This window comes from Accipiter gentilis, chromosome 18 (genome assembly GCF_929443795.1).
Source record: "Accipiter gentilis chromosome 18, bAccGen1.1, whole genome shotgun sequence".
In the NCBI taxonomy this organism is placed as follows: Eukaryota; Metazoa; Chordata; class Aves; order Accipitriformes; family Accipitridae; genus Astur; species Astur gentilis.
This window is the reverse complement of record NC_064897.1, coordinates 16,805,887-16,828,547: the sequence shown is the minus strand read 5'-3', so window position 1 is coordinate 16,828,547 and position 22,661 is coordinate 16,805,887. Positions and strand designations below refer to the sequence as shown.

The 22,661-nt window shown below is 37.8% G+C and overlaps 1 protein-coding gene across 12 annotated transcripts in view; it reads left to right on the top strand.

Moving 5' to 3' along the window:
* Positions 1 to 22,661, top strand: part of ERC1 (ELKS/RAB6-interacting/CAST family member 1) — a 305,485-nt gene that overhangs the window by 175,357 nt on the left and 107,467 nt on the right. For 5 of the 12 annotated variants that reach the window (XM_049822646.1, XM_049822644.1, XM_049822642.1 and 2 more), the window contains 2 exons: positions 6,036 to 6,167; positions 9,153 to 9,206. The exons of 2 other annotated variants lie outside the window; for them this stretch is intronic. In XM_049822646.1, coding sequence (XP_049678603.1) covers positions 6,036 to 6,167; positions 9,153 to 9,206 — 186 coding nt within the window. The remainder of the gene's footprint in view (positions 1 to 6,035; positions 6,168 to 9,152; positions 9,207 to 22,661) is intronic. 5 more of the 12 variants (XM_049822647.1, XM_049822645.1, XM_049822643.1 and 2 more) reach the window with 1 other exon arrangement.

Genomic DNA, 22,661 nt, shown 5'->3' with positions numbered 1-22,661 from the left:
CCTTAATAAGGTAGGTAGCCACAAGGACTTTGTGCAGGGTAGAGCAGCTGCCTGCCTCTTTTTATTCTTTCTATTTTATTAGCTTCTGTCACTGAGCACGTTTTATGATTTTCTTTCAAGTGATTGTCTATATGTATAACTTTTAAAGTGTGCATCCTTCTGGTGTACACAAGCAGATATTTTTGTCAGCAGCATCATATATAGTCCTGCATCAGTCTTGGGTGTTGTCCTACACTGCAGCAATGATACTCAAGAGACAATGCTGTCCAAACACTATTCCATTTTCTACCTTTCTATCTCAAACTGGCCATTTCTTATAAACTGTTGGGTTCCTTATGGTTTTTTTTTTCACTGTGCTAATTTAATTGCACTGGTTCAATTATATTTATAATGTTTGGAAATAATTTTTATCCATTTTTTCTTTTCACTATAAATACATTTTTGTTCTTTCTGCAGCTGATGATACACAAGTGCACGTGTATTCTGGATGTACACGTCTTCTCTTTTTCCATAGTGGTACTCTTAGGAGAATGTACTCATCACCTTCTGCTGTCCCTTGTGTTTTCAGTGTGGCATATGCAGTGCTGTGGCCAGCTTTGTTGCACTTCCCTCTCAACCCCTAGTGAAGTGAAATTCTTCTATTGCAGTTATTCTCCTTTTATCTCCTGTAGTTATTTTTCTGCATTTATGCAACTTGTCAGGCTTGAATTCCCATCCATGTGTCTTATTTGGCAGATAAAATTTTCCAGATGTTGACATACATTGTCCTAATGAGATAGTCATCGTGCATCTCAGGTCTGATCTCTCCAAAGATGAGGAAACACTGGTCAAGGAGCTCCTGCTTGGCAGTTTCTGTCTCTTCAGCTCTCAGGTTGTTCCTTTCATTCAGGAACCCATGATAATTACATATGCTGTTGCTGTACTTACAGAAAAGCCCTCTTCAGCTCACTCTGTGAGAAACAGGGACTCCATATAAACCTAATATTTGGATATACTCGGCTTCTGCCTAGACAGACAGAGGTTTCTCCATCACAGGTAACCCCCGATACGTCAGTTCTTTTACCAATTGAGGGCATCAAGACAGCTGTATGCAACATTGACAATACTAGCATTAGCATTTGTAGTTATTCTATAAACTCCACTGTTCATGCCCAGCAATATATATAGTAGCAACTGTTTACATGGTAGTCTGCCTCTCAGTTACTTTATTTTTATTTTCTGAATCTTCAGTATTGGATCTATGTTTATTTATGGTTCATGCTACACCTTGGTACCAAGCTGTACGCTACCCTAAAGATATTTCCTTCTTCAGGAGTTTATAAAGTCTTCTTTTATTCCACTCTTCAAGACAGCATGCTTCTTTTTTTTTTTTTTTTTTTTTAATTTTTTATTGCCATGTTCTTCAGCAAATGGTAATGAATACAGAGAGAGAGAGATGATTCACCATGGACATCTCCTGCTTTGAATGAGTTGCACAGCGACCCCAAACACTCTTTTTGAGCTAGATTCTATGGTAACTACCATTCAGGTTATGTACCATGGCGCTCTGGCCTTCAGCATTTACCCAATGTGTATTCTTGAAAACCCATTAAGTCAAAGTATTGTCTCATCGGTGTAAGAGGTATTTCTCTATTTGAGTGACAATTTTGTATGCTTTTCTTGTTCACGGTCTTCAAGTAGTTGATCAGCATGTGGAACCAAATGAAGGAGATCCACCATTCTTACCTGAGCTTTAAGGCCCTATGATTATTTTTTTTTTTCTGAAATCAGACGAAACTGTAATACCATCTTCTGGTACCGCCGCATTCTATATTCCCTTAAAGTTTCAGAACCTTCTTAAAAAGGTCTGCATGTTTTGACAAGTATTTTTCAAGAGAAAAGCAGAGATTAACTAACAAATCAATTCATTTAAGTAGTACTTGAGGCAGCTGACAGTCCTGAGTTCCCAGGTTCCACTTACCTAGTGGAAAGTCAGTTCACAAAGGAGGATTTTTCTTTCTAGGAAGGGTCTTATTCAATCTAGAATGGACTGAGATCATTAACATTAGGTTCTTTATCTAAGTTATGGCTTCTCAAGGAAATATGTGATAAGAAAGAGCTGTAGTTCACAGGAATAAGTGCTTGTAATGGTGTAATGATTTCACTGTTTAAGAAATAATTGATTCCTAGTTCAAAACACTTCCAGTACTGTGTTCTTCCCTTTTGGTCTATGAAAGCACACAAGTAAAAATGTGCTATTGCATTCATTACAGGGTTATATGAAAATTATTTTTCCCTACCTAGGTGATTGACTAGTCCTAGAAATATTTTTAACAGTTCAAAGAAGCATTTCATTGCCTTCTCAAACTGTTAACTAATATTTCCCAACAGTTAACTAGAGAAATTCACCTTAATTCCCATTCAAAGAGTGAAATGAGGCCATAAAGACCTTTGTGAGTCTAGTTCAAGACACAGTTATGAAGAATTTTGCCAGGATACCTCAGGTTTAACTGAACCTAAATGCCTAGTGAAAACATAGATCCTATTTCATGCAGTTTCATAAAAGTTCATGGCAGATTACACATCACATGAATGCAGGATAGATTAAATTGATACATCCTCTTTACATGCATCCCTTGGACATCCTACCACTTCCTTCCTGCAGTGAAAGAAAAAGCCCAGAAATGTGTGTCAGTCGCACCTCCTTTTACTTTCAGGCTTTCAGACAGACATGTATTGGAATGAGTTTTGCATACAAATCAGCTACAGGGTGATAGTATAGGTAGCAAAAATTTTTGTTGTGCCTGAACTCTTGGCACTCCCGCAGTGTCAAATGGGTTTTTAATTTTCTTTGTGCTGCCACTAGTGAGCATAAAGGCAGAGCTATTTCCTCTATCCCAGTTTAATTCTATCTCTGCCATGGAATCTTGTGTATAAGGGACTCAGAAGAAGAGGGAGGGAGGGTCACGGAGATATTTGGGTAGGTAATACATCTTGAAGAATCCAGTTACTGTACAGGTAAGTAATATTTTTTTTCTTTCTGAATAGTCATCTGTCTAAGCTTCATGAAAGGAAACTTGACATTGTTTATCATTCTGCAATTTTATCAAAATACAGGAAGATAAATTTGCCCTCAGTGTCACATTCTAATGTATGTATGAAGCAACTCAAGTTGTACTCTAGTCCACTGCTTCAGAGGATCAGTCACTGCAAGAAAAAAGTTATAACTGTAGTTATAATTAACAGAAGTTTTCCTCCAGAGTTTAATGCTTATCACAATAAAGACAGGATACTTCATGTAACTAAAAAGAGGAAAGCAGCAGCAGCACAGTTTGAAGGTCAGCATGAGCCTGTCATGGTTCAGAGTTTAGAGGCAAACAACTGGAAAAACATGCTGGTATGTTAAAAGGCAAATGCTGGTTCACTTTTATTTACTTTTTCTCTATTAGTATGTTTTGTTTGAAATAGCAGCTAATAAATAATAATTCAAATGCTAATCAATTAAATCAAAGAGCTAGAAACACAATAATTATTTAAAAGTGTCTTGAGACTGTTCTGCACTAGTGGAGGTGCTATCTGGCTAAGCAACAATCTGCTACTCCTGCCAGGCATGAGTATGGTTTTGTAAAATGGTTACACACATTGTGACACCATTATAAGAGTAAACTTGCACATCTTTTAACTAGGTTTGTCTGAGACAGAAAGTGAAAACTTGTAACTAACCTCTCCTTACTGGATGGCTTATTAGTATTAGACTAAAGTTAAAAAATGATCATTTCTAGGCAGTTGGTTGTAAGTCAACCCTGGATTTTTTAACTTGCAACCCTCTAGCATATATGTAAAAGTTTGCATATTATTTTAGGAAAAGTAATTATATATGAATATAGATTTTTCAAGTGCAAATAATGTGGCACTGTTGATCAATTTTGGTACCACCAATTGCTCTTCCTCCTGTCCCTCAAGAGTTCATCTGTCTGAATAGAGCACTATATGGTGTCAAGGTTAATACAGTGTTGAATTCACCTCTTAAACGTTTGCCTGGGATGAAGAGTGGACATACCTTATGTGTTAGAAAGTTTTATTCTGCATTCTTATTTTAAAGCAGTTTCCATTTTACATGCAGCCATACAAATGAACCATTCCCACTTCTTTTCTTTGAAATGGAGAGCTACACTTCTACACTTCCTTGGCTGTCCATGAGTAATAGATTGAGAAGTACAGTCAATATTTAGTGTGTAATGCAGATAGGCAAGTAAATATTTTTCATATCTGGCACAGTTAATATTCTGTGCTGAGTTTTTTGTAAACTTGTTATTCATCTTTTTGATGAGTCTTCGGTTAGGCTAATCATAACCATAAAGTAGTTTTGGAAGATATTATCAGTGTTTCAGAAAGATTCAAAAAGTATGAAGACATGTTCTGCAACTCCCTATTTCTGAAGTGTAGATCTCTCCATTTGTTTCTTTAGAAATCAGCGATTACTTGCCCTGTGAGTCCAGTTTGGAAAGTAACCATCAGCAGAAAGCTCCTCTTCCTGCAAAGCCTGACAAATACTGTTGCCTGTGCTAGTGGTTGAATACTAGCCTTTCTCTACACAAGGGCAGTGGTGCCAGCGGTCTTACACTGGTCTAATACAAAGCTTTCCATTTCTGCTGGAACACTCTCATTGAAAGTGGCAGTTGTGAGACTGCCAGAAATGGTGTTCATATAACAAGTATCCTTGGTGATGTATCCCAAGTCCTAGAAAGCAGGAATTAAGGATAAAGCAAGGTTCATTCTTTAAACTCCAATGACTAATTTTTGCATTTATGAAGGTTGCAAGGTCAAATTTTTTTCCAAGTCAGTCATCTTTTTCCTTATTCTTTATATGGTGTGAAACACTTTCAGAAAAACAGTGGAAAATTTTAGTCCTAATACAAAAGGACACAAGACAAAAGGGTAAATCCAACAAAAAGCAAAATGCTAAAAACAAAGGGAAACATTTTTCATTCTTTCACTACTGCTGAGATGGCTAAAAAGCCCATGTGGTAAATTAAATGTGCATTAATACCTCGTCTGAACCCTATCATCTAAACCAATCTGCAAGACAAGAAATGCAGAAATCTTCCATCAAGTTGTTCATGTCTGATGGATTTGTTAAGCAGCCATGGTCCAAGACGTTCATATATACCTGTCAGGACAGCCTGCTTTGCAGTCTGTTGTCCAAACTGCTACAGAGGAATCAGGAGATACACATTTATTTTCCTAGTAATACTGAAGTCAGGAGGGTCTCCTTCACAAGAACAATACCATTAATTTTGTATATAATTTTTCTAAGTTATACTGTTTGTGTAAACCAGTAAAATGGTATATTTTCTGAGGAGCAATACGGTTTTCTTCAATGGTCTTTGAATATATGTGGGACATCTGAATTTGCAACTTTGAAGATGCTCTTAATTGAAGAATAAATTTTAAGGGAGTCTTGGTACTTGAATGTCTGAGATTCAGACAGCCCAGATGAACCCTTCATAATTCCTAGAGAGTTTCTGATGAAAAACTTCCTTAAAAACTTAATCTGAACAATGGAAAACTCTGTTGGGTTCATGTTTGCTTTTCTTCCCCTTAACCTGGAAATGCCAAATTCCAAACTGCAGCACTATGTTTCCCTTCTTACCACGCCTGCTGATGAATGTGTGAGGAAATGGGCAGTGCTGAACGCCCGCTACCTTCCCACCAATTCTGGCTTCTATGCTTCTTTGGAACTGCTTACTAATCTTTATTTACCAACAACCCTTGCTTATCTATGCTGTATAATCTGACAGGACTGTGGTATGTCCAACATGGAGGGCAAGCACTCTTGCTTTGAGGTCCTGCTTTGCTAGCTTTCTCCTTCTCTATACTGTAATCTTCCTCCTACTCTTGCATCACTTCATCTTTCTTTCCTTTGTGTGAAGATAATTTCCCTGCAGTTGCACCTTGGGAGGGAGAAACACGTTTTGGTTGGCATAAAACTTGGTTGATGAAAAGGCTGTGGTTCCAAACAAGTCGTCTTCACCTAGTCTCCCGTCATTTTCCAGGACAATCTACGTAAAAAGGATGATCGGATTGAAGAATTGGAAGAGGCACTCAGAGAAAGTGTTCAGATAACTGCAGAGCGGGAAATGGTGCTAGCACAAGAGGAGTCAGCCAGGATCAATGCTGAGAAACAGGTCTGCAATCTTATAAAGTCACTGGTAGTCCTCTTAGGAAAGTAACCAGACAGTAAAGTACTATTTTCCCTGCTTTACTGTGATCGCAGCTAGGTTTGCTTGATGATGCTGTATCTCTGTTCCAACGTTAGGTAACAGAACTCATAAAGTCTGCAAAGCCTTCATGATAAGTTGTATTTCATAGGTAAGATTTTCTTGAAATTAAAAAGAAATGTAAGGTATCCTGAGCTTTAAAATACTATTTTAAGTAGTAACTCTTCTGATCTGTCTTGCCTGTCAAAGCTATCTTCCTATGAGTTAAGCACACTTAGGTTTACCGTGTTGTTCATTACATGTATTTAAAGACGATTTTTATTAGCATAGTTGTTTTTATGGACCACAGTCTCATTGCACTTGCAAAACAACTGGATAGAGACAAATCCCTTGGCTTAAGCCAAGCATACATACAGAAACAAGTGTAAACTTCTATGTGTGAATTGATTCTGTGCCACTGACGAGATACTCTGAAGAATCATATATGTGCCTGATTTTAACTCATGTAAGTAATCATCAAGAAAACATACCATAAGTAGTGAATAAAATTCCATGAGATTTTGATAAAGCTTTTGAAGCAGAAGCTGAACCTGGCATTCTTGCTTTTTGTGAGCCTCTTCAGTGTTTTTCACTGTTCCTTACTTGACTGTAATTAGCAAACAGGAACATTTGGTCAGTTGCATTGCAATGGAGTGATTTCCTTCTCTTTGTTATTTAAATTAAAAGTTCTGACTGAGTGCACTTTAAAACATTTTAAGAGGTTTTTTTCCAACATGTATTCTTATATCACATACATTAATGAAAAAGAAGATATTAATATCTTAGTAATAATCCAAGTTTTCAGGAAGAAAGCAACTCTTTTTCTTTAGGCTAGAGTCAAGATCAGCTGTTTGCTGATAGACATATTGAGGATAATTCTGGTTGCTGTACCCTATGGTCCTAGACATTGTTATGGAATTCACTTTCAAGAATGCCTTCTTGTAGCCTTTAAAAAAATTGCATGAAATAGAAATGTTAACTAGGTAGTGAATTCCACATCAAAGACTAGATCTCCTTGAAAGGAAAATATATATCTCACAAAGGAGCAGGTTCTGTGCTGAGATGCAAAAGTAAACGAAATAGTTTGTGATTTGATGCCTAGGATGTCATAATGTTTTAATTTCTTTGTTACAAGACAAAGCGACCATTTTTATATTTGTTGGGCACCTAGAAGCCCGTAGAACTCACCCTTCTGTGATGTCTGTGCTCAAAACACAGAATGAGATGCATAAGGCTTAGTGAATTTTTTGAGAGAAGGTTTTGAAGAAGGTAGAGTGTGTTAATTTTGTAGGGGTTAGAAGTATCTGAAGTTAGGGAAGTAAGCATAAACATGAACAGTTACGAATTTTATGCATGCATACTGTAGGCTTGTATTAGAGTAGCTTATATATGATTCACTAGCAAAGAGGCATGCTAGTAGCGTTAACTTGATCAAAGCTACAGACAAGGAGATTACTGCACAAATGGGCACAGCCTGCGCAAGAAAGACTTTTGCCATAGATCCAGACACAGAAGAAATCCTACCAAAGAACTTCAGTTATATTAGATGCAGTCAGAAAAGTCTTACAGATAGTCCATAAAAGAAATTCTGCAAGTTTTTAAAAATAATCTTTTAAAGGAGGCTTGAGTCAAAGATACTATCAAGATTAAAAAAAATATGAAAGTTCTGTCCTAGGTGAAAAGAAGTTCAGCACAGGATGGAAAGGAGGACTCTTTTTCAGCATGTTGAGCATGAGTTCCTCATAGATGTCTCTTCACTGTGAGCTGTAAGCAGCAGATTTATTACGGAGAGGAGAAGATATAAGTCTGGATTAGTAAAATAGGGAACTGTTTTCATAGAAGTGAAGTTTTATTTATACAAGAATAAGGAAAGAGAGTAGTGCTTTGGGAATATGCACAAATTTCAGGTTTGGCAGTAAGGAAGCTTTTCAAAAGAATTCACCAGCACAGCCTGATGAGAGGAGAGGCATACAATGAGATCAGATGGTCAGAGCTTGGTAAAAAAGGGAAATAGCTGGTGAACAGAGAGTTGGAATTGGGTATACAATCTGAAAGATGAGGCAAGGCAGGGAAATGTGCAGTCTGAGGGTCAATAAGCCATACGGATCAGTGAGAGAGATTGAGAGGAGGGGAAGAGAGCTGAGACAAGTAAGATTTGTGGGGAAAGATTAGTGGAATACGGTGGGCAACAGCATCATGAAAAAGAAATTATTTGGATGTAGTATTGAGTACAGAAGTGTGCAGGAGAAAGAAGGATGGATTAGAAAGCAGCAGGATCCAAAGAGGGAAAAGTCAATGTCTATACTGTCACTGATAGACAGCAGTGTCTTACTCCAAACCAAAGAACTAAACTGCTGGCTCTGACCAATTACAGTTTTTAAAATATGACCAACAAGACAGCACGGAGGAAAAGCAGCTGGAGTGTCTTGTTCCAGTCAGCACTGGGAGAGCTGCTGTGCCCCACTTTGTCCAATAGGATTTTGGTTTGGTATCAATTAAATACACTCAAGGAATAGAGTGATGGCAAGTAGCTGTTTTTCCAAGGTGAGGAGAAGACTTTCCTTCAAATGTTTTTCAGTTCAGATTCTTTCAATTGCTTTAAAAGAATCCCTTTGTTTTATTATGTTTTGTGGAGGTTCTTTGTAGAATTGTGAAAGACACCCTTAGATAGCTTTAGGGTTTTAAAATGCAAGGCTCTGTTTTCTATACAATATTAATGGCAAATCCTGTGATTTTTACAAACAATAATAGGTTAGGATCATTCTTAGATCAAGTATGAGTGATATGTGTGATTTTTAAAATGTTGATGTTGTCCAAGCTGATTGCAATTTGCTTTTAACTGCATGCTTTTTCTTTCCTCTCTTCCGTTTATCTTGTTTTCTACCATTCTGCCACTTCACTGCCTGTCTGAAGCTGTTTAATGAATCAGTGCATGAGGTCAACCATTTTGGCTTTAAATGGTTCAAGGTATGAGGACATCTCATTTGTGTGTACCTCTGCCCCAATATTTAATGTTGGTTTTGTAGCCCTGTGTTGTGTAATCCCACGCTCCATCATCTCATGAAGTATGGTTTCCTGCTATTTTACAGGCTTCAGATTTGAATTACAGTGTCCATGAAGCTACTTAGGATTTCATTGTTCTCAGATACCCGTTTCAGACTAAAGTCTTGCTCTCTTTAATCCAGTGTTTGAAAGTATCCTGACAGTGTGAATTAACTGTGGCAGTGGGTTAACTGTGTTAATACACAACCTATACATGGCAAGATGTCTCCAGCTGACTAAAGCTTTCTGTTTATTTCAGGATCTTAGACTGGTTCTTTCTTTCATCTATCGCAAAAATAAAATCAGGCATTTCCTGCTGGGAGCAGTGCACCCATTGAATAGGGCATAGTTTTATTAACCTTATTGTTCTGTATAACAGAAATCCTGCCATACAGAAAGCAGATGAGGGAGTCTTACGTAGATAATAAAGACTTGAAAATTCTTCAAGTTCTTTCTTTCTAACATATTCACCTGGTTTTGTTGATGCACTTGCTGAATCCTGTGTGTAAAAATTATTGTAAATTCCTAACAGCTGTGGGGTTATGTACTACTGTGGCTGATCCCACTAGTTCAGCCCTCTAGGTGGAATGTCAGAAGGTGTATGGAGACTTCTTTTTAAGTACTCGCCATAAGGCTGGAGGTAGGATTTCTCATTTAAACACTTCTGTCATAAAGTTCTTTTTATTAGAGATGGCAAAAACAAATGTGGATCCAGGCACTTTTTCTGAATTAACCAAATCTGAGTTTACTTTAGTAAAGCTATCATTACGTTCCTCAGGGAAAAAAAAGAATTAAATACAAGGTTTTCTCTGCTCAAAAATACAGTGGTCGTTTTACTTGCCTAGGAAAAACTGCTGGAGGTCTTCTTTGACAAAAGGCCCTGTCTTGCTCACAAACGTTCTTTCACTGTCCTGGTGCATCTTACCATCCCTTCTCCTGTAGTGGGAAGCAGGAGGTTTTCTTCTATATCAACTTAGTCATAATCAGTGCCATTCCCAGGGCAATGCTGGAAATGTTTTTCAATCTTCATGAAAGAATTGTGGAATAAATTGAAACAGAAGTTCATTTTCTGTGATTCGGTGTCAATCGATAATTAGCGTCAGGTGCTTGGCTCAAGGAGCACAATATTAGAATTGCATTTTAAGCCTTCATTATTGGAGGACATAGTTCACAAATGCGTACTGACCTAAGATACTTACACCCTCCCTCTCTTAGCTCACTTTCATCCCCATCCATGCACATCCATCCCCCTTCCAATGCACATCCCTTCCATTTTCCCAGCCTGGGTCTTTGTGGGGCCATGTTGTGAAATGGAGCAGTGACCTAATTCATGATAAGAGTTACTGTATTTTTTGAAGGAATGATTTCATGTGAATCAATTCACTGATCTGGTTCATGGATCCCCATGCAGAACTTGAGGCATATCTGAGGAAGCATTGAACTGTGGGGGCAGGACTGAGAAGTGAAGGCGGGAATTGCTTAGTATTATTACTAAAAATATTTTTACCAGAAAGTGTTATTGTGGCCTTTACAATAGGCTACTATTTCTATGAATGAGATTGTGTGCTGCCTGACCGCCATATATGTTTCTCGACCTTATTTTATTTCCTTCAAATTTGAAAAGCAGTAGGTTTTAGAAACGTAAATGGTATTTCTGCTGATAGTAGTGCAGCTCTGTTCTCTCATGAATATCAACTCCTGCTTAAATGCACTCTCTATATAGTATTAGCTAACATCTAACTCCTTGGCGTAAAATGTTATGGCAAATAAACGCATGAAATACTGGCCATTACCTGTTCATTCTTTCCTTCCTTAATTAGTTACTTAAACTGAAATTTCTGACGTAGCAGTCTGGTCTTGACACCTTCCATCAACTGTTTTTTGAATTTATGGTTCTCAGTGGGAAATTTTAAATGAGGTTAAGTATATAGACCTAAAAATAGCTATATCTGTGTTCATACACTCTATCTTTTTGTCGTATACAGAGCAGGTTTCTCTGCTTTGCTTTTTGAGAAAAAGTAAAAGATTGAATATTGTAATAGTAATGTATCGTTTAAATGTATTTTCTTATGCTAATTCCTTTCTCTCACCGTCTGGAATTTATTTCAGCAGGATTTAATATTCTTTCAGGTACATATTACATGGAAAATATGTTGATAACAAGACTTTTTATATTCTTTATCACATATGCCTACTTAAAAATTCATATCTGTTTATTAAAGAAAAATAAATATGAAATAGGTTAATAACTCAACCAAAACCTCCTTCACAGTTCTGTCATTTTCCCTCATCTCCTGTTCACCAGGATTTCCCTATTGTAAGTACAAGGTCTGCAGAGATTTGAACGTAGAGTACAGCCTCCAAGAGCCTTTTCTCTCTTACCCGTAAGTTACTGTACAGAAATTTTAGCCAGGTTTTGAATGATACCTCTCATTTGCACTTCCATCAGACCACCATTGTGGTCCTGTTTTGACTTTCTAGCATATATTACTTAGACTACATTTTCCTGTAAGAATGGAAACTACATTTACAACAGAATTACTATATATTGGACCCTATCCTATCAAGTCCCTTCTGAAAATGCAATATAAATTAAAACACATACCCTTTTTGCTGACCAGTGTGTTACAGAAATAGATCTAAAATATTTTCTAAAATATGTTCAGTGTTGGAATTATTTCACAGCACAAATTCCGACACATCAAGTTACTTCCTACAGGTCCCTGTAAATGGAAAATATAAAGTGGAATTTCTCACAAACCACTTACCTATAGGTGTTTTCAGAGCACTGTAGAAATGTCAGAATTCTGACTGCTGTGTTACAGATGCTGGACAGTTTGCTTTTAATGAATGTTTTTGTCTCTTCTTCTGTATCTCCTAATGAGAAGTTAGATAAACCAAGTGATTGGATATCAAAGCAGTAATCCAAGGTACGGTTTGGGGGTGAAGGTGCTGGAACCTCAGTGCTTCTCACTGATTTTTCTAAGCAGTTTACATTCTCCTTGGCTGAACTTCTCTTGATTATTTTCTGCAAAGCTCCTTTCTATAAAAGTCTGCCAAACTCATTCTGGGTTTTGAGTGTATGTATATATGTACATGTATGAAGTCAATTGTGTATTCATAGTAAGTAAAAAATCTGTGCTAAAAACTTTAATTTCTTTTACTGATACAAATTTTTAAGAGCTTTTTAAGTCAGTTGTCAGTACAGTACTGAAGTACAGTATTGCCATTGTTTCTCAAGAGATGTATTTTTTTCATTCTTTTGTCTGATTCTTTTCCTTTGGTTAGAGAAAGCATTTTGGCTAGGTAAACTTAATTGTGCACTGTGCTCTTGTCAGTGAATATGCTTGTAGTCATTTTTAGATGCACTGCTTCTTCCTAAAGTTACTACTTCTCCCCAGGTATTTAAATGGATTGCATAGCCTCTTCCTTTAAAAATACACAGATTTGTACTGAGTTACACTCCTTACCTGGGAAGAGTGATGTGGTATATAATTCCTTCTGTATTCAATAATGTACCTTTTAAGAGGTGTAACAGAGTGGAATTTTTATTCTTTACTGTCTTAGATGTGTTCAGCTGTGCCAAGTTAGGGGCTTGGGAATTATTATTTTTTTGCCTCCAGTAGAGAACAATGAATAGGAAAAAAAATTATGAATAGAAAATCATGCCCAAAGACTTTGAGACAGAGATCTTTTTCTAACATTATAGGGGGAAAAAGCTTCTAAATCTTTTAGAATCATAGAATCGTTTAGATTGGAAAAGACATTTAAGATCGTCAAGTCCAACCGTTAACCTAGCACTGCCAAGTCCACAACTAAACCACATCCCTAAGCACCACATCTATACATCTTTTAAATACCTCCAGGGACGGTGACTTTGTTTGTGTTTAATTTGTTGCACTCATTTAGGGTTGCAAAGTGGTCAGAATTCGATGACTTTTAGGAGAATTGGGGACACTGAAAGGATAATTAACCTCTGTTCAAAATATACATTGAGCATTTCTCCATATAAGTCACCTTTTCATTTAATGAAATGAGAAATACTGATGGAAATTGTTATATAGAAATTTGGTGCAAATGCTTATTTTAAGATCATTTTGTCTGGATTTTTATCCCTTTTTATTGTTTGATGGATAAATACTGATTTCACATTATGCCTTTTATTATAGTCAAGTATTCCAGACAAAGCTCTATCTTGGCATCTCTCTACCTGTTATATTATTTTGTCAAGTGCCTACCTCTAGACAGTATTTTATTTGTTGTGGCTTAAGAGAAAATCAAAGTCTTGCAGATTTGGTTACATTAATGCTTACTTGGAATTGGAAGGACCCAAGCAAATACTTGTGTTAATATTTGTTTAAAGCTAATCCTGTGCTTTTTTCATTTGAAATTTCTTTTCCATTTTCCAGTTGGGTTCTTTAACTGTGATGTTTGACACAAGTGTGATACGACAATATGTAGATTAGAGAATTAGGAAAGTTCATTAGACTTGTACATTAGTGTCATAAATTTAAAAATGTATACTCTTTTTCTGACATAATCGATTTTTCCCCAAAAGTCCATGAAGTGCAAGAAAAGAAATTGTATTCCTTTCCAGACCATTCGAAAAATACAGAAGAGTGATAAACTTGTGGCTCATTAAATTGAGGATGCCTCTTCTTAATGAAACATCTCCTACTGAACAAAAGCTTCCAGACTTTGCTGTACTGCTGTTTATCATCAGATTCCTTCAAACCCTTCACTGAATTTGAGCTTGAGTTCAGCTGGCTCAGTGCAGTGGGATTACTTTTTAGTTATTGTGGTTAGGTTCTGCTGTTTGCTTTCTGTTAACTACAATGCTAAAGATTTGCTTCCACAAGTTAGTAGAGGTGGAAACCCTCTTGAGCTTGCCAGTGAGACTGTAATTCTTCAGTTAGCCACGTGTTCAACCTTCATGTGGCAATGCACGTGCTTTCACGTAATAACTGTGCTTTCATGTATTTATGTTCATGATCCTTAATGTCTTTTGGGAAAAGAGTGTTAAAGTTGTATGTGGAATTAGCATACCATTTTTTCACTACTTGTAGTGAGTTAATACATCATCCCAGAATTTTTCTCTTTGGAAAATCAATCTATGCTGTATAAATTGACAAGCTATGCTATGCTGTGTAGCACAGCATTAAATATTTACTTTGAATACTATTCAGTTAGGTCTAAACTGTGTGCTGTGGTGACATATCCTAGTTAACCTGAAACTGTCTAAAGTGCAGCAAAATGGAAATCAGCATGGTCTACAGAAGGCTTGTAAAAAACCTGCTGAAATCCTTGGGCAATTAGTCTGAGCTGAAAGGCTTCCTTTGGCCCAATTGCTACTGCTACCTTAGCAGCAATCACAGAGTAGATGTACCCTAAGAAAGGCTAAGTTGTTTTGAAGATGTCCATGTTTAGAGTTGCGGCTGGAGTATCATGATTTAACCGTAGTTCTAGAGAATTTTGTTTGGATGTAACAAATTGTGCTAAATGAGTGTGTGCAAAACTGCAGAATGTGCTAAATGTGCAATATTCTAGTCTCTCTGCCTCTGTAGAGATTTTTAAAAGGTGATCAAAATCCAGATTTTTGCAAGATTGTTATTCCTAGTGATTGCTGCTGTATTCCCAGGGGGCTGGAGAGATTCACTGCTAGCCACAGAAGATAAACACAGGACAGTTTCCTAAGACTATAGACCCATTTAAAGTAAAACAGGACAGCTTCCTTTGGTATGGTTGCAAGGGTTAAAAAGCACAATGAGAATATTTCATTGGATAATAGCTCCACCTGAGGGAAATGCAAAAATAAAATTGTAACTTGCTATAGTCTTCAGATACCAGAGACTACAACAGGTTTCTGCCCTCAATAGAAATCAGAATTCAGTTTTTCACTTATTTTTTCCAGGCCCAACTCAAATATTTCGTATGTGTTAAGCAGAGACAATTATAGCTTCCTTCTCAACAACTCTTGTCCCAGCAGTAGGCTGCTGCTTATTTGTATGGCTTATGGCCCTCATTTAGGAGATACAACTGTCAAAGCTACTTCCAAACATCCTAACAGGACACAGCTGTGACTTATTCAGTCCTGAAGGCTGGTGGCTCAGGAGTTTTCCCTTTTCCAAACATCTGTGAATTTTGATTCCTCCTCCTTCATACAAGAGCTCAGTGCTCTCAGAGTGTGAGCAAAAAGCACTCTTGATTGATACTCAAGTAACGTACTCCTTGACAAAGACTCCTAGATTTCTATTTCTGTGGGTTCTGCAGTAGTAACATGGTAATGTCAGATATCTGATCAGTCTAATATTAGTGCTTTTCATTGCCTAGAGCCATCAGTGGAGACAGTAAGGAGCAATACAGAGCATTAACTCTTCTTTGTTATCAGATGCCTTTTTTTTATAATGAAAGTTTTTGTTGAGACAACAACTCATGGAAACAAGAGACATCAGCTGTCTAAGTATCTCACTTTCACAGTGATAAGAAAATTTGCATTCAACTACAGTATCCTACAGTTTTTCAGACCATAGTCTTTTTGTTCCCTCTCTGTATCGTTCTCCTCTCCCTCTTCCCAATTAATCATGTAAGAATGGGACAGTGGCACCAGTTCTGTCAAGCCACAAAAACACTGTATTTTATCAGGGATGCTGAATGTACAAAATCCTAACAACCTAAAAAACAAAGGCACAAAGACTTAAGAAAGTCGCACACTAGTGTGGAGAAACACAAAGTTCACCCCTAAAATTACTGCTGTATATTACAGATGATCAGAAGATCCTGCCTTTTCTCTGAAGAACTGATAATCCACCAGCCATTTTCACAGCTTTGACACTAACTTCCCTCTTTATTGTGAACTAAACAGAACTCCTCTTCTCTGTGTGCAGTTTGCCACAGTCCTCTAATACTATACACAGTTGACCTTGGTAAAGGAGGTGCTGTAAATCTTGCATCTTCTTTGAGATGGAGGTAAATGTGATGTATAGAGACATCTTAATTGTTGCACAATATTCTGCTGTGTTTATTTCCGAGTGTCTTTAGATGGGATCTTCAACTAAGGAGTTCCAGCTTGTGAAGAAAAAAAGAGTTTTTCACTTGTCTGCATAGGATCTTATGGCAATGTTCATTAACAGTGACCGCAGAACAAGTGAAGCAGTTATATAGGGTGATATGTATAGTGTAGGGAGGAACACTCTCTTTAGGTGAACAGCTGTTCACCTTAGTGTACCTTTATAGTGCCCACAATTACAGAATAAAAATGAAGGTAAAGGATCTTAACCCCTTATGTATCTGCTTCAAAAGGATTGGTGGTGGTCACGTTGTCATAGTAGAGAAGCCAGTAGCCGTGATGCATTCCTCAGTCCACCTACAGGCATATGCATACTCATGCACTGGTGGTGAATAAGAGGGGCTTGAATTGGAGCCAGAGGTCCAGCCTGTGTGGTGGGGCAGAGCCATTCTGCTTTATACCCTCCTGCTGTCAGCGTGGCAGAGCTTTCAGCTGTTCTCCTAGTTGAGGCCTGTCCTTACCTTACAAACCAGAAATTACATTTTAACTTTATTGACAGCAGGGGGGGATTTTTCTTGTTACTGCTTACTTATTTGTCTCATTTTCCTCTGATATTTTTAGCTCTCAAAAAGCTATGCCTAACAGCTTTCCCAATATCTGTAAGAATTTGAAAGTTGTTCCCTTAATTCAGAATAGCCAGTAATTTAGTTAAGTGTCTTGGATATAGTCTTTAGGAGTACCTAAAGCCACCCTACTGCTTTAACGAAAATGGGGCTATGATGAAACCATAATTCATTTCCCTCTTATTTTGTGTAAAGGTTTATTAGCTCGTGATTTAAGCAAACCATCTGGTCCTGCTGGCAATCCAAGTTATGTCAGACTCAATGCTTTCTCCCTGTAATATGTTACTTGAGGCAGTTAAATTACATACTTAAGTCCCAAGTCTGATCTGTGCTTTTTCCATGTCCTAACATCTGTTCTGGGAAATTTTTCTGGGATCCAAACAAGTTTGCATGGAGCCAGAACTCTTGTCTTTGTCTTTCTTTTCATGTCTATTTCTTTTCCTTCTCTCTGTCTTGCAGTCTAATCAGTTCAACTAAGTAAAAGATAATGCAGAAATTAGCAGTCCCTTTATCATTTCACTAATGTACACAGTGAAATGAACAATAGTTTAAAAACTCAAGACCTGTAGAAAAGTAGGAGACTGTCCTCTGAGAGAGTGAGTGACACTTAGAGAAATGTTAATTATTTTTTTAGTCCTTGTAGTGTTCTTACTACTGACTTGTAATTGCAAGACTTTTTGTTTTGCTGGCCTAATTAATTTTGGGCAAAAGTACAGACTTCTAGTACACTTTGTCTTGTAATGCTGATTTCTTGTTTATACAAGAAGGGGTCTATCTTTAGAAAGCCAATAATTTCAAATACACAAGTTAGCCTGCCGAGGTGGTTTTGAAAATAAGATCTCTAGTGATTGATTTATACAATGATGATGGAAAATTACTTGTGTTGGTATTTGTATCTGTATTCTCTAAAATTTCATCATTTGGTATTCTGCCTGGAACTTTTGGGACACAATAATGAATATAAACAGCTATCCCATAGCCCACTGTGTCTGCATGTGTATTGAAAGAAATATAATTTCTTTCCTTCAATCAGAAACATAAAAATGTGTCTGTCTTCAGGCATGTAATTAAACATTAAGCTCTAAGTTTCCTATGTATTGCTGCACCTGAAGTACTGTGTCTCCACTTTAGGAGTAGGGTTCTTAGTGTAGTATTCAAGTCCCTTTGTCATGCCCTTTGAGACTTTTAATTATGGACTGATGTGCAGTCTTTTGTGCTTGATCAAGAGAAAAAAAAGGATGAGGAAGGAAAAATAACAAGACCAACAGATACCTTGGTGTCGTGGTAGAGACGGACACAAGTAATAGATCATGCAAAATGGCTACTTTATTGTTCTAACACACCTTTTTATCCCCTTCTTCAGAGTATGTGTTAGTATATGATTGGCTTAGTTAGTAACTAACAATTCATGATTGGTGAGTTTGTCAGGACGGTTCTTCTTATCACTATCTTGTTTTCGTACTGGTCTTCTCGGATCTTTCCAGACTTCTCAAGGATATACTACAAGCTGCTCAAGGTCGTGCTGTTCTCGAACTGTCAGGAATTCCGTAGACTTGTTGCATCCCCCGACACCTTGGACCATCTGGATGGTTAAAACTTTAGCTGAATCAGTGAAAAAACTCATGAGGTTCAACAAGACCAAGTGTAAGGCCCTGCACTTGGTTCAAGGCAATACCCAATATCAGTACAGACTGGGGTTTGAATGGATTGAGAGCAGTCTTGTGGAGAATGACTTGGGGATACTTGGGGATGAAAAATCAGACACAAGCTGCCAATGTGTGCTTGCAGCCCAGAAAGCCAACCGTGTCCTGGGCTGCATAAAAAGCATGGCCAGCAGGTCGAGGGAGGTAATTCTCCCCCTCTACTCTGCTCTGGTGAGACCCCACCTGCAGTACTGCATCCAGCTCTGGGGCCCACAACATAAGAAGGACATGGACCTGTTGGAGCGAGTCCAGAGGAGGGCCACCAAGATGATCAGAGGGCTGGAGCGCTTCTCCTATGAGGAAAGGCTGAGAATTTGAGTTGTTCATCCTGAAGAGACTTTATTGCAACCTTTCAATATATAAAGGGACTTACAAGAAAGACAGACTTTTTACCAAGGCCTGTAGTGACAAAACATGGGGCAAAGGTTTTAAACTGAAAGAGGGGTAAGTTTAGACTGGACATAAGGAAGAAATTCTTTACGATGAGTGTGGTGAGACACTGGAACAGGTTGCCCTAAGAAGTTGTGGATGCCCCATCCCTGGAAGTGTTCAAGGTCAGGTTGGATGGGGCTTTGAGCAACCTGATCTAGTGAAAGATGTCCCTCCCCATGGCAGGAGAGTTGGGCTAGGTGATACTGAAATGTCCTTTCCGACACAAAACATTCTATGAAAAAACGAATAACAGAGAGAAATGCAGTCTCTTCTGCAAAGATTGTTAATCTACACATTATTTATATAGTATACCACTGATTTGCTATCCTTAATAAATACTATTTAAGCCAGTCATATACATTTGAACTATGGATGCATTCATATCCTGTCACTTGAGACTGGAAAATTTTCCTTTGCAGTGTCTGTGGAGGGTGTTCTTTAGCCTTTTCCTCATTCTTTATATGCACATATTGTATAAATGTGGATTGCACGGGTCACTATTTCAGAATAGATCCTCTGCCCCTGTAAGTGTTTTTTCAAGCGCATACCATCTTGCTCTTTTTTTTTTTTTTTTTTCCCATATTGATGACTCCATTGCCCCTTTATCTTTGCACGGTACCACTGCAGTGAATTACATCATGTTACCAGCATTCATCATGCATTTGTTGCTTGGATGATGACCGAGAATTGCTGTGCCTCTCTGAGAAGGTGTAAGCAGAAAATTAAGCTCCAGAACTATCTTCCAGAGAGGGCTATGGAGGCCTTTTTTAATTTTCTGTCCAATAGAAAAGTTCTCTTCAGGTGATCCTTAATCACTGAAGAAGAAGTTCACAATGGGAAGAAAAGGTAGCTGCCACTAGATTGTAATTTAAACACACTGAAGTGTTTGGGGATCCTGAGGCTGCTTTAGTTAGCCTGTCTGTCTGGATTGACCTTAGGTATTAGAGTCTTTGGGCTCCCATTTTAAGAGGCAACCAATACCAACCACATCAGTTGATGTAGCCTTCTTCCTGGCCTGAAATGTCTACTGTCTTTCAGAAATTTTCATTAATGCATCAGTTCTCACATAAGAGGGGGGAATTTGAGCTTGCCTATCCTGATCATCAGTGATCTTTCCAGGAGCTAGTACGGAGGTTCATTAAGATGCCCAGGCTCATTAATATTTTGCATATCCAGTCCCTTTCTCAATATTACTGTCTTTTTACTGACTTTGGGGGGAACTTGACCAAGCTCTTTGGAAGTTCCTGGCTTCACATTACCCAATGGCCACAAAAGCTTGCTGGAAACACCACATACTTGGAGATAATGTGGCAACTGTATGTCTATGCAACAGCCTGTTTTCAGATTTACAGTTGAGTTAGAGGTGCCTGAAATTAGAGTTTGTGGGAGCAGGGAGGTTAAGATGGTAGATGGGCTCCTGAAAAGGGCTTCATTCTTTTGGTATTACATCATTTCTTCTATTTCTTTACAGGCTGCCACTGACATGGTAGATAAACTTATCCTGTTATATTGCCTTTTCTTTCCACCATGCTTTCTAAGGAGATGTACTACTATGTAAAAAATTTGTCCTGTGTTGACATTTCCCTGTGCTGCTGCTGTGAATCCCATACTGATCTAATTGACATAGTTTGTCCTCTTTCACATAGTTTGTTCAGTTTCTCAGGAACTCTCTCCTCTAATGGAAACTTCACTCAGCTTCCTGTTCTTCCTTAAAGATAAGCTGTCACCTGGTCAGGTCACTTAAGGCCTAAAAACAGTGAAAAAAATAGTCTCCTTTTAAGTTCTCTGCAGATCCATCCTGCTCAGAATACACTGAGAGCTTTCAGGCCTGTATACAGAGAATTGGGTCATGGGTAAGTCATAGATAGTCAAAGATATACTCTGCTTTATATACTATCATCTGAGAAAAGAGGAGCAAGAGTACACCCTTTACACCTTCTGAAATGGAAACTTTCTAGTTATAACTGACAGGGCACAAGCTTACCTGCAGTTAAATTGAAAATGTCAACAACATGTCTCTGAAAATGTCTCAGCATGCCGAGAACTCTGGTTCTTGGCAAATATTTTTTCTTTATTATATAATTAGCTGCTCTTGGGGGGGGTGTGGGGGAATCAAGGGTGGATTTGAAGTTTTTTGTATAGGCTAAATTAGATGTGCTTTGCAAGCAGTTTGCTTCCAGTGAATATTCCTGTGTTGCTTCTCACAGGACTGCTTACTGAGACATATACAGACAGCCCTGCACTAAGATTCATAAGCGGCAAAATAAAATGTTATGTTTTGTAGAATTTTAACTGAAATGGTCCCATGGAGTATCTGTAACTTGATGAATCTGAACAGTGAAATCTTTATTGTGAATACAGTGATCATTGCTTTAGTGAGTTTTGTCTTTAGTAAATCACATGACAAATGGTACTTGCTGGAGAGGATGGAAGGTAATGACAGTTCCATAAACTAAGTTGTTAGCACAGTTTAAAAGCCAGTTGCGTTCCAGCCATTCCTAGTACGTTATTAGATCAATCTTCTGTTAACCTGCAAAAGTACAGAATATAACCTTAAAATTAGAAGAATTAGCAAACAGAGCAATGAGAAAAAGGTTAAGTACCTGCAAAAACCACTACTACAAAGTACTCTTGCAGAGTTAGATCTTGCCACCTGGCACTAGGAGCCTTGGCCTAGATATCGGCCTCTAGCCTTGTTGTGTCTTCTTAACAGCACAGAGTTGTTATGCTACAGATCTGCATCAAGCAAACCAGTCCTTCAGTGTTAGTGTCACAAATCTTGATGATGGGAATGGAATGAAGGATGTCAGAAATCTTCCAAACCTGATTATGGAAAAGGTGTTGCTTCAAAGATTGTTTTATCTTGGTAGCTGACAGATTGACACAAGCCATTTTGATTGTTGCAGTTGGCTGGGGCCTTGTTTATTTGAGGTTGTTTTCTGTTATAAGCAGAAGGTTTTGTAGTTGGCATGCCTCTTTTCTCCTCTGTTTGAAGGAAAGCGTTTATTATGTCAGTAATTCTGGTCCACCCAAAGGAGGTAGAAGCTGATATACTAGCACACCTTCACTTCCTCAGCATGTTACTATTCTTCTCTTTCAAGGCATCGGTTTCCATCCTAGTAGTATTTTTGCTATTCATCGTTTCTGCAGTTTTTCTTTCCACTCTTTACTGATATATTTCTCTATTTCATTTTAGGGAGTTTTCACTTTGTTTTAAAAATTGACAGACTTTCCGATCTTGTTTTGCACACTAAACTCTAGTAAGAGAGGAAAAGTTTGGTCATTACATGCATGCTAGCCAGTTTGGACTATGTGTCACCGAAATTCTCCTTCGGTCTGTTGATTACTGGATGAATTCTTGACTGTACATTTTGAATAGTTTTTGATAATTGCATATATTTTAAATTTTTCTTAATTTGCTGGGCATAAGAAGAATGTTTGTTTTCAGCTGCATTTGAGTGGGAGTAGATAGGCTTTCTGCAGTAAACACTGCATGTTGTCTATGCTTGATTTTTATAAATGTGCTAATTCTGAATTGCAATGTTTCTTGCTCTATCATTGATTGAGGAAGAAAACCAATCTCGTTATCCGTGTTTGTCCTGAGTCATTAGCTCTG